Source organism: Populus alba, chromosome 1, assembly GCF_005239225.2.
Source record: "Populus alba chromosome 1, ASM523922v2, whole genome shotgun sequence".
Classification (NCBI taxonomy): domain Eukaryota; kingdom Viridiplantae; phylum Streptophyta; class Magnoliopsida; order Malpighiales; family Salicaceae; genus Populus; species Populus alba.
The window spans coordinates 12,011,738-12,024,024 of NC_133284.1; the positions used below are offsets into that span (position 1 = coordinate 12,011,738).

Here is a 12,287-nt window from a genome sequence, read left to right on the forward strand (position 1 = left end):
AAAGCAAGCTCAAGCGACCATGTCTATCATCGTGCCAGATGCGGATCGTGCGATATCGTTAGGCATCTTGCGTTTATCATCAATATTCGCGCGGGAACGCCCCAGAATCCATCTACAGTAAACGACGTCTTTTTGGGAACAATTAGATTAGAATTCTTCTGAAAGAGGTGGGAAGAAACACTGTTACCCTCTCTTTACCCTCTCTTCACGTATCGAGGTGGACAAGAATAGAATTTTCCTTTTCTTGTTCTTTATGTTTTTATTTTAATTATTGTATTTTTTTATCAATACTATCCGTTAATATTATATTTATTAAAAATTAAATTTCATAATTTATTTTATATAAAATTTTACAGTCTAAAATAAAACATGATATTAGATTGGTATTTAATTTTATATAAAAAAAATTCGATTTTATTGTTTGTAAAAGATTATAAGTTAGATAAGATGAAAAATCTATAAAAAAAAAAAAAGTGGTGTCAACATTTGTTTGGAAATTTTTGCGATAAGAATTTTTTTAATTTTTTATTTACAATTATATATTTTATTTTAAATTAAATTTATTTTATTTATATTTTAATCTATAATAAAGAAAAAGGTGGTTGGATCAAATTTTGCTACTAAACCCAAAATTGATGTCAAAGTCTTTCTTTTAATGAGAACAATACCTTTTAGATATTTTAGGGGTTTTTTTTATTGTTGTAAAAAAGTAGATTGAGAGAATTATTTTAGCTTGATTTATGTTTTTAAATTAATCAATTAATTTTGAGAGGAGAAATAAAACATAGAAATTGGTTTGCTAGATTATAAGAGTGTTTTTAATTTTTATGTGAAAATAGATTAAAATTTAATTTTTTTGATGTAAAAATATCTTAACTCGATTTTTTGACCATCTTTTTAGAAGATGTTGATCTAGTATTAACTGTTTAAAAGCTCGAATTATTTCATTATTCAATCAGTCTGGTTAAAATCTGATAAGTTTTTTATATAAAGATTATTTTATTCTTAAAATAATATCATTAGATCATACTCACGATGCAAAAATTAGGATATATCTCCATACCTAATAAATATGAATGTGTCCAAAGAATGTGGCCCCGCATCTGAAAAAAGGAAAAATTAATATGGCAATGTCCCAAGCTTAATACGCATGCATGGTTCCACGTACAGATTCCAGCTGACGTTACAAATCCAAATGGCGCGCATGCATGTTTCACGGGAGGAGGTGGTTGAGGGATCGATGAATCATGCATGGTCGCCTCTCGCCTGATGACTCCTGATCAGTTTCGGGCACAGTTTCTGGAAAGAGGTTACAGCTTCTTTCAGCTGTTTTTAAAAACAATAGTTGTCGGAAAGGGAGATTCTAGAGTTACTTTTTAAAGATTATATGTTTCAGTTTTTAAACCATAGTTTCGGGCACAGTTTCTGGAAAGGGGCGGTTCTAGGGTTTTTAAAAACATTAGTTGTAGAAAGGGGCGGTTATAGGATTTATCTTATTTTTATAAATTTTTAAGTTATTAAAAATTTATATAGTTATTAATTTCAGATAAATTGGTTGAGATATACTTAAACTGATAAAATACCAGCATTAATCTTAAAAAAAAAAAAAAAAAACTCTAAAACCTTGGCCACTTATTTTCTCGCTAAAAAAACTCTGAAATGAGCCCTTCAAAATCTGTAACTTAATTTTCCTACCTTCACTTTTTTTTTTCCCCTTTTTAATCCAGCTTGTGTTGGGGTGCCCTGGTTGTTGGTATCTGTTTTCTATATGCTTATTAATTATCATGATCAAGATACTGTTTTACCACAAAAATTCTATTAATTTTCTACCCACATTCCACAACCCACAACCTTACGCTCCACAAACTTGTCTCCGGAATTCTCTTAATTAACGAGACAACGTTCGGAAAGTTTTCCAATACGACGTATCATAGCATTGACGAGACAGGTGGTCACGTTAACGTGTTTTAAACGAGAAGAAAATAATTAAAATTCACGTCATAGATCCAATTGTGTATATTTAATTATATAATAAAAAAAAATATTTTTTATTAAAAAAAATCATAATCACATGCAAAAAAAAAAAAAACATGCTAAAAGTAAAAGTTTACAAAACTCAATTTTCAGAAAACCTAATATTAAAAAATAAATTTAAAAAAACAGACAAAATAAATTTATTTCAATCCAAGATAGTATACCAATTAAACTCGCGATTCAGATTATGAGGTTAGAATAACACTATATAAAAAAAATGATATCTAATTCTTAACCAGATATAACTTATTGTGACACTTCAAGTGATATGGCAGATAATATTTTAATTTTTACCAATAGAGAAGGTTGCATGTATTGTTTGAACAGGATGAGTCTTCTCCTCATGCTAACACTTGATTTTTAGATGTTTTAAGATAAAAATAGATTGAAATTAGTTTTTTGGGTCCCAAATATCCCAACTAAAATTTTTTACCTACCTCTCCATTGTCTTAAAGCTAGACATGTAGACAAAATGTTGTTTGTTGTGTTTTTTTTTTTTTTTTTAAATATCAAGTCAAAAAATCTTTTTTTTTATTTAAAAAATACTAATAAAAAAACCTAGTTGTGCCAGCTTAACTTGGTAGACCCACATACTTGAACTAATTTTTGATGGTCTAATCGTTAGGCCACCCTAGAGCACATGCATGCATGCTTTTTTAAAAAACTTTTTTTCTCCATGTTTCTTCAATTATATTTAGTTCCTTTCAAATTAATTAATTTAAAATACATTAGATATATTATTTAATTTAATTCTTAGATTAATTAAGATTATATTTTAGATATTATTTTATTAAATACCTTTGAATTTGTACAAATAAGATTATAATTATATTTTTATAATATTAATGAGCATTATTTTTATATAGTTCATCATCATCGCTTTTTTTAAAATTTTTATTCATTTGTCTTTTTGTTAGTATATATTTTTATTATCGTATAATTAAATTAAAAATTATTTTAAAAGATAAAATTATTAAACTCAGTCAAATTATAATCTGAATGTGGATTTGATGGCTTCATCAAAAATAACAAAGGGATATCCAAGTTGTCATCATCGCAATGTTTTTTTAAAAATATCGTTTTATATTTTATTTTTAAATTAAATCATGTTCTTAATAGTCATTTGAATTATTTTTAGATCTATCAAGTTAATAAATTAATATTAAATAAAAAAATTTCAACATTTATCTAATAGCCTAGTTGGAATGACACTATGAAAGAGTTTCCATGACAGCATACAATCATTGTATAAGAGTTTCCCACGTCGACACTACCACTGAATGCTATATAATTAAGTTTTTTTTTTTCTTGTTTACTAAAAAAAATACATTATCAACCCTTATATTGTTTTTTAAATTCGAAAAACACTTTTGTCTTTAACCTTGTGGGGCAATTATTATTATTCTTATTTGCTATTGTTTTTTCCTTTTCCAAAGAAAAAGAAAGGTACCAGGCTCCATCGATCGATCGGCCGATTTCTCTCTCGTATCGCGCGTCCTAGCTACCAAGAGTGCACGAAATTTCGTGGTTAAATATGCAATACCTGTCTTCCCCGATTCTTAGCCTGAAAGCAGGTGACGCTTAGTTTTCCCAAGTTGGTAGGCCATTGCTGAGTTTCGGTTGTCGATCATACAGAGATATCAACCGTTCCTCATACGAGGAAGGAAGAAAACAGCAGAGCAAAGCAGATCGCCATTGCGAAGAGATCATGGAATGCACAATCGTAGCCGACGAACCAAGCCCTAAGAGATCGATTGAGAGCAGGCTTCAGGTATGTAGAACTCTATTTCAGCCATTTGCCATGGGGTGGCAGGAGAATTCATTCAAAGAATGTTTAATATTGCTACGTGCCTCCGATTTAGTACAAATTCTATAAATTCTCCCTTCTTATAATCATAGCTCGGTGTTTGTCCAGTAAAACTAAACAGGTGGTTTTTAATTTAATCTTCTGATGTGGTTTCTCTAATTTAGATTTTTATTTTTTACTGCTTCTGGACGGTAGATCAAAGTGAAACTACTGTAGCATAGCAAGTTTGTATAGAGAGTCTTTAAACTCACTTCATGAAGAGAGGAGGCACTCTTAAAGATCGTCTCTGCTAGCATGGCAAGTTTGTCTTTCAGTGAAATATTATTGTGATAAGAGTGAAATGCTTTGAAGGAGAATGAGAAAAAAAACATAAAACTTCCTCTTAAAATGGCTTTTGCATGGTACAAAGCAGCTACGGTTAAACATTTAAGAGCTCCAAGGGGAGAAGCCCTTGACGTGGTAAATCGAACATTTACTCTCAGTGTCAAAGATTTGAGGCGGAGTTGTAAAAGGGGTTCAAAAAAACCGAGATAAATTCAAACTCAAAAACCTCAGAGAAAACCTAACCGTGTGCACACAAGAACACTAAAACAAATCTTACACAAAACTCAATTGACCAATAAAGAACATAATAAAAGTCTTGCAAATTTGTTGCTTAAAACAAAAAAGCCGTCGTCCATCTCAAAACTCACACATAAGAGCTTTTTTTTCTCTTAAATCTTCATGGCTCTTCTCATGGACAAAAAGCACATCTCGGCTACATCTCCATTTAAGAGAACCCACCCCTACAAAAGGGTCCTGAAGCACTTCGTCACTTGTTACCATATGACCATTTTAGCTAGCATACATTCAATTGTATCAACGTACAATCGTTTCATTAATTAATATTTGTTTGGTAAATTTCTTTGAATCTGACTTCTTTGTTTTTTCTAAAGGAAAAAAAAAAACCTATTTGATTTTTTCAGATAACCGAATTTTAACGAACTGGTCCGGTTTGAACCGGTTTTCGGATCTCATCGATTCGGGATTTTTGTAGTCTGAATCGAATAATCTATGTATTATTTGAAAATTAGATTGACCCGGGTCGTCAATTTTTTTTTTTTTTTTTTTTTATAGGTATTTTTAAACTTTCTTGTTTCTTGATCCGATGAGTGATTTTTGCAGAATTTATTGAAGCACCCTACATTATGAATGATTAAAATGTATTTTTAACAATTTTGAAAATTCAAATGCATATCTAAAAAAAATCTCTATATTTTACAAACAAGACTCTGATATCAATTGTTGATGTGAGAAACCATTGTTAGTGGTTTTGAAATACTCAGGGAAAATAAAACAATTTTTTTTTTTTCATAAACAACAAGTGTACATAAATTGCAAACTTTCAAACTCTTACCATCTCTTTCTCTCTAATGTTTTTCTCTTTTATTTTTCACACTCAGTAAGATAAACTTAACTATGTTTATATACAAAATGAAAGCATGAAAAATCAAAGTTCCATGTGTGAAAGATAATAGTAGATGGTAGTGTGAAAATGGCAAGTGGTTATGGTTAGTTGTTGCCTTTCTTGACCTTTTTGGATTGAGTTTACAACAATAGTTTTTAACCTTTTTTTTTTAATATTCTTAAAATTGAGTCAACCTACCCAAGCTTTGATTGGGTCTTAGTTGGGGTCATGGATTAACCAAATTTAATACTTTGATTTATTGTTAAATTGTCATGTGGTCACATGACCACTGAGCTATAGGAGTTGTTAATGTGCATCTAATGTGTACCGATGCATCATGTAACCTCCTAATTGGTAGAAGCCATGTCACAACCACAATTATTAAACCTGGACCGGCCCAGTGGGTCGATCTGAGGGTCGACTCAGTGGCTGGAGGTCATATTTGTTAAAAGACCGGCCAATCCAACAACCCGACAAAACCCGATCAACCAGGAAGGTCGACCTATGACCCAAGCGACCTAGGCAATAAAAACTTTTTTTATTTAAATATTTCAACTTAAAAAGATAACATTGTATATTTTTTAATATGGAATAAAAAGCTTTTTAAAATATTCTTTTAAACTTTATTATTTACAACATGTATAATCTATATTCACATGGATTTTTTTCTTAATTTTTTCATTTGAAATATTAAAAATTTAAATATATATTTTTTTAATTTTTCGGTTTGATCCATAAAATTCAAAACCCATACTCATGACTGGATCAATCCCCAAACCGGATTTGATAACTATATTTACAACATGAAAATACTCATTTTCTTAAAGTTGAACTCATTTGCTTCTGTCTCTTGAAGGCGTACTTTCTTTTTCAACTTGATGGTTCGTGGGACTCATATTTGAATCTAGGACCTCACTCCCTCTTCCTTGGAAATTAATACCATCGGCCTACCAAAGCACTCATTCGTTACTGAATGTAGACTGTCAAATTTAAATTTCCACTTGGTCCCAATTGCATACGTATTGAATTTCTGAAGCCATATATTAGAGCATATAATATATAACAGCATGTTCAAGGTGGTCATTACTTACTTCAATAGTCAATGATAATTTTTTTTGCCAATAATTCTTCTTAGATTAATTCTCACGAACCCCCCTGTTTTGAACGTAAATATTGGCATGCCTATAACGAAGTTGAATTTCATCTTGCTGCAGGAATTAAAAATTGACTCCAAAATACCAGCTAGTACTATTTTGTTTCCTTATATCATAATAAAAATTCTCATGTTCATAATGCTATGAAGTGGATAAAAACTAACCTTAACTATTTTATTTCTCAGAAATAGAAAATACTTGATAGCAACGTAATAACAGAGTCTTCTTTTTGTCCCTCTTCACTTGAAATATCAACCTTGCCCCTTCATGAACAACTCGCAATTCTAAAGTAGCTTCTGCAATTCTTTACTTTGATCGTTTTTCTTCTGGGTGACATGTAAAGTAGGTTTAGTGATCTTGCATCTGCTTTACCTGCTAACCTGACCTCAGGGAACAGCCCACAGAGATAATGTTATTTATGAGGATCAATACTTTTATCTGTGCTGACAACATATGATCTTTTTTCAGACGTGTTTTATGTTAATTTTAAGGTCATGGCCTGGTTTAATGTGAGACTAAAATGATGTTATTTTGCTCAATTTTTTGTGTACAGAAAAGGAAAAGAAGTGGAAAAATAAAAGCAACAGTGAAAAGGTTAAAAGCCGAGATGGTAGAGATTGCTGAACAACAAAAACATATTAGAGAAGGGCAAAAGGAAGTCAGAGAGAAGTTTGAAGAGATTGGGTTTCAATGTGATGAACTCAAAAAGGAAACGTTCCTGATATCACAACAGGCTGCAAGCAATCAGAAGCGCTTAAATCTCATGTTCAAAATTTTGAAAGCACGAGAAGAGAACAATTTTCATGAAGCTGCCAGTCTTACCCAGTCGCTTCGGTTAGCTTCACCTAAATCTTTCTTTAGTTTCGTTTACAAAATCCCTATGACTTTGGTTGAATGCATGCATGGGATGGCTAATTGGTCCCCGTAAGTTTACATATATCTTTGTCTGGGAAATACAAGTGGCTTTAAAGCTAATTTTGAGTATTCGATCCGGGTATTTCTTTTCATATATCTTCTTGGCCTGGACCAATCCTCCTATGTCCTAGCATTTACACCCCATGTTAGATGAGTTTCATGTCAGATAGATGGTCTGCACTTGAACTCTCTCCTGGTGGAGAAAACACCAGGCTTGCGGTTGCCAACAGGGTGGCTCATTTGATTCGTAGGCAGAACGTACTGAATTTACTGCTTGGATTGACCACCCTAGAAAATTATCACGTCTTCATTTTAGAGAATGAGTTGTTTGATTTCAAAGTAGAGAAAACAATTCATGTCAGTCTGCAAGTACGTTACTGCTATAATCACCCTGACATCAAATTGGCAAACAAGGAAATTAAAATTTTCAATTGTTAGAACCATCTTTTGAAGAGTCCATGAACTTTCACCTGCATGGCCGACAACTCCTAGAATGAATTGCAAACTACAAATCGGATATGCTTGAATGATCATGAGCCTGCAAACTAGAGTGTGATTGTTAGTGCCCCTATCTCCTCTGTTTCTATAGCTGCCATCTGATCTTAAAACATATCAACTGTTTTTTTTAGTTATATAGGAGAGGTTCGAACTGGAGATCTCTTGGGAGAGGAGGGACACTAATGTCTACTAGTCTACAGCTCGTTGGCATATTAATTGTTATTAAAAAACAATTCAGCCAAATCTCTACATGCAGCAGATGTAGTAAGCGAATCTTTGTTTGTTTGATTTTCGAAGCATACAATCCTCAGTCTTTCTCCTTTGTTTTTGCCAGAGAATGCATGACAAGCAAAACACAGAGCAATACTCAAGTGGTTGTGGATGCGAGTGGCACAGTTGGAAAAGAATAACAGGTATCAGCCATTCAAGAAATCCAAGATCACTGGAAATGGCGTTATGGGTGTGTTTTCAATGAATTTGGTTTGTCATGTAAGTAGCTGTTGGAGTGCTAAGATCAATAGCGTGCAACTGTTAGTTTGTTTTCAATTTACTGTTGAATCTGCTACTTTGATTGTTGTTGATTCTGGCTTTGCTTATTACTACTGGAATGCCCTAAAAGTTAATCTCTTTTACTATGGTAGGCAAGGTGAAATCTTTCTGGATATGAATGCTTCCATTATGCTTCCTTTGTTGAAATAAAATAAACTTTAAAAAACAAACACACTCGTCAAAGATTCTGTAATTTGTTCTCTTTATTATTAAAATCCGCTTCCTTGAATATGAGAAGTGGGCGACCACTGTAGAGAAAAAAAAAATTGATCCTTGTTTTCTTCTAGGTCATTAGTGCACGTCTAATTCAAAGCTCAACTTTAACAAATTATTTAAATAGAAAGAAAAGGTTCAATTACAAGTCTCATGAGCTAGCTATCATGAAAAAAAAATTCACATAAACGCGTCAATGAATTACAAATTCTTTAAATAGAAAGAAAAAATTCAATTCAATAGCACCTTTGATGGGGTTGAAATTAAGAAAACCTCATTAAATGGGACCGTAAGCTCCAGAGTTGCCATCAATGGCTACGAACAAGAAATTACTGGATCAGTTTTAACTTCAGTGAAGGAGCGACAGACTGAGCAAGTAGACATATAGCCTTTTCCACGACATCCTGTTTTTTTCCTCCTCGATAGCCGAAAAATATATCTTAGACTCCTCTTCCCTGTCATTTATTCCTTCCGGGGATCACGATCTTAAAAGAAATATGGCAACTAGACGATATTGTCTGAATGCGACGATCCTAACTCCTCTCTGTGCAAATTTTATTTTCTTTGCAAGAAAAAAGGTCCATATATGATTATGATTTTTTCAGGGTTATCAATTATTCTGTAACTCATCTCAAGTTTTTGTTGCTGGCATTTTCGTCGTAAGGAAATGCCCAAGGATATATGTTATGAGGTGTCGCAATTTTCCGCTCCGAAGCTTACATTTTTCATTGATTTCCCTCCTGTACAGCTAATGGAAAGGGATAATTATTTTTTATTTAGTTCGGTTTTTATTGTTTTAGATTTATAAAATTAAAACCGAATTAAATTGAATTAGTTGGGTTTTTTAAAATTTTAATTAATTTTTTTTACAGTTTAGTATTTTTATTTTAATTTTCTCAGTGTTACACGCAAATGTTTGAAGAGGAATTCCAGTCCCAGCCATGAGTTGGTAAAGTGGATCGGTGTGAAGAGCGTTTAATTTTTTTTACCTCCAAATATTGATTCATATATATATATATATATATAAAAGGAATTCCAGTCCCTTTATGTTTAAATATATAGCTGAACATCCAAGCATGCTAGAACCATAAACTTTTCCATTAATTCTAGCATGGAGACTATGAAGCTAACAGCGGATACAGTTTCCAACTCAATAAACCATAAAGTATTATATGCACTAATATACTTTTATGTTCGTACATTAATTATCTTAATATATTATTTCATATGTAATTAAATATATTATTAATTTATTATTTTGTAATAGTATTATATTTTAAAATATTATATATATATATATATATAATAATAAAGTATTATACCACATTTACTATTTTTTTATTCTTTTCATAGAAAGTAATTTCTATTTTTTTTAGACGGATAAACATTTTTTTTCACCTAAAATTTATATTTTTCTTTAACTCGAAAATGAATTTCCTTAATGAATTTTCCACAATATAATCATACATGGAAAAAATTAAAAAAAAATATACTTTATAAAAGAACACATTCCAGCAAATAAATATAAAAGTCAATTATAGTTTGATACCTAATTTAAGTTTGCCCCATTCTTCTTTTTTTTTAGCTTCTTTCGCCAATAACAACAAACACAATATTAACAAGTCCAAATTCCAATGTCACGACAAAATGAAAGACCGAAGTCTTCCACTAACCTTCTGACATAGACGTGTGGGACCCTTCAAGCAACATTATTATTTCTTAGCACAAAGTCTTCGTCAATGACTCCTACTCACAATTACAGACCAGAAACCCTCCCCGGTCTTGATTTATCACGGCTTGGTTTTTGAGACCATATATTAAACATTACGCACAGAGAATTCATTAGAGAGCTAGCGATGAATCCCGATCATTTTGATAATCAAGAGGCGGTGGGGGAATGGGGGTGGGAGAGGTGCATCCAGGAACCCACTGGAGATTCCTCCTGTAAGTAATAACTGATCATTTATACTAGGAGTAGTAGCTTTTGTATCTTTATTAATTATTTTATTGTTTGATTAAGGGTTTGTATTTTTATCTTGCTTTGGTTTGTTGGCGCCTCTAATTTTCCAAATCAAGATGCTGTGCCTTTGAGACTTTTGGCATGGCGGTATGAATATGAACATAGAAAAAAAGATTCAAGATTCATAAAATCAACTCGCCCCCTCACAAGAAACTAAAAAAGAACATAGAAAAAAAGACAAAAAAACAACGTTATAAGAAATGACGCTGTTGTGGCTGTAATTATAACTGCAGTGCTCTTTTTTATTTTATTTTTTCTGAGTATTTCCCATCAGCTCATTTTTTTGATTTGTCTTGTGGTACTGTCCGAATTCAACAGCCTTGGATGCAGCAAAGGCAACGCCGACGGCACAACTCGATAACATGACTGCTAGAACAAGTACCACATCAGTGCCCAAAACAGAAGATCGACGCGACAAGAAGAAAAGTAACAGCAAAGCATATCGCGATCGTTGTAGGGTACTCCCTTTTTTTCTTAATTAATCTATTTATTTTCTTGAGTAGCGTGCTTCATAAAAAACAGGTCGTTTAATATTATATATATATGCAGGAAAACAAGAAAAGACAGGAGGATGAATTGAAGATGCAAGCGGTAGAAAATGCACGCTTGAAGGATGAAAATGAATCGCTGGTGAAGGAAAAAGATACCATATTGAGACCAAAGCTGGAATTAGCAGCAAATGTGGTAGATCAACTTAAAAGTGAAAGTCACAACTTGAAACGTATTAGTGACCACCAAATAATTCGTCTGGATGCATTAACAGAAAAAATTGTAAATATTTTATCTCCCAGGCCTTACTAGTTACTTGTTTATACACTCATATATTTAGCTTATTTTATCACCAGATTTAGTTCAGGAATCAAAATAATCATATCTTATACTGCTTGGATGTTTATTCCCCGGACAGGCAAGCCACGATGAACTTAAAAGCCTCCGTGATGAAGTTGCACGACTGAGAGAAAACGTCAATATCGAGGATCCCAGGATGCAAGAAAAGAAACAGATCTTTGAAGAGCATCTGAGGTTAACAAACGAAAACAGGCTGCTGGAATTGCAAAATGAGTTATATTGCAGGGCGATACAAAATGAGAGGCACCATGGAAATTAAGGATGAAGCTGAATAAGGTAACATGTCTATTTACCAGTTTAATTAACGATATCTTAGATGAATAATTTGCCTTCTAGCTGTATTGCAGGAGAGTGCCACCCATAGCAGCGGGTTGCACGACTGCTATAATTAGCCGATCGTACTATAGATTATCTTGATGGCGCTCCTCTGCCTTCCAAATCACCTCACATGCAAACTCTCTATTAATATTTGACCACCCTTCGACGAACAAGGAAAAGAGGAAGAAGATGGCTTTATTGCGGTAGATAAATCAAAGGTCTTCCGTGTTGGTGTTGTGTTTGCCGGCGAATAAATGCTGGAAGCCTGCATTTTCAATTTGTCAACCTTGTTTTTATCTATCTATATATCAACTCTCAGTAACTTCATTATGTTTCGAACCCATGTCAAATCTCATCCTAGAAAACAATTCCAAGCAAATTCCCAAATTTTCCCGGCGAGAAAACCCAAAAACCAAGGAATTCCAGGAGAACATGTCTTTCTCATGCAATTCATCGAACAAATTAAGTGCATCTTTTGTGCGT

General features: G+C 32.6%; 2 protein-coding genes across 4 annotated transcripts; both read left to right on the forward strand.

The window, feature by feature from the left end:
- Positions 1 to 3,468: 3,468 nt before the first annotated feature.
- Positions 3,469 to 8,517, forward strand: LOC118038607 (uncharacterized). The gene is made up of 3 exons (XM_035045010.2): positions 3,469 to 3,805; positions 6,996 to 7,276; positions 8,190 to 8,517. The coding sequence occupies exons 1-3, from the start codon at positions 3,743 to 3,745 to the stop codon at positions 8,263 to 8,265; spliced, it is 420 nt and encodes a 139-aa protein (XP_034900901.1). The 5' UTR covers positions 3,469 to 3,742; the 3' UTR covers positions 8,266 to 8,517.
- A 1,840-nt stretch (positions 8,518 to 10,357) lies between these two features.
- On the forward strand, positions 10,358 to 11,983 carry LOC118038606 (uncharacterized). Of its 3 annotated transcripts, none has more exons than XM_035045009.2 (5): positions 10,358 to 10,561; positions 10,956 to 11,095; positions 11,187 to 11,408; positions 11,545 to 11,762; positions 11,823 to 11,983. In XM_035045009.2, exons 1-4 carry the CDS (start codon positions 10,474 to 10,476, stop codon positions 11,743 to 11,745), a joined length of 651 nt encoding a protein of 216 aa, XP_034900900.1. In that variant the 5' UTR covers positions 10,358 to 10,473; the 3' UTR covers positions 11,746 to 11,762; positions 11,823 to 11,983. The 3 variants fall into 3 exon arrangements, with proteins under 3 accessions (XP_034900900.1, XP_034900899.1, XP_034900897.1); XM_035045008.2 differs by having other exon boundaries at positions 11,834 to 11,983; XM_035045006.2 differs by having other exon boundaries at positions 11,545 to 11,983.
- Positions 11,984 to 12,287: the final 304 nt, after the last annotated feature.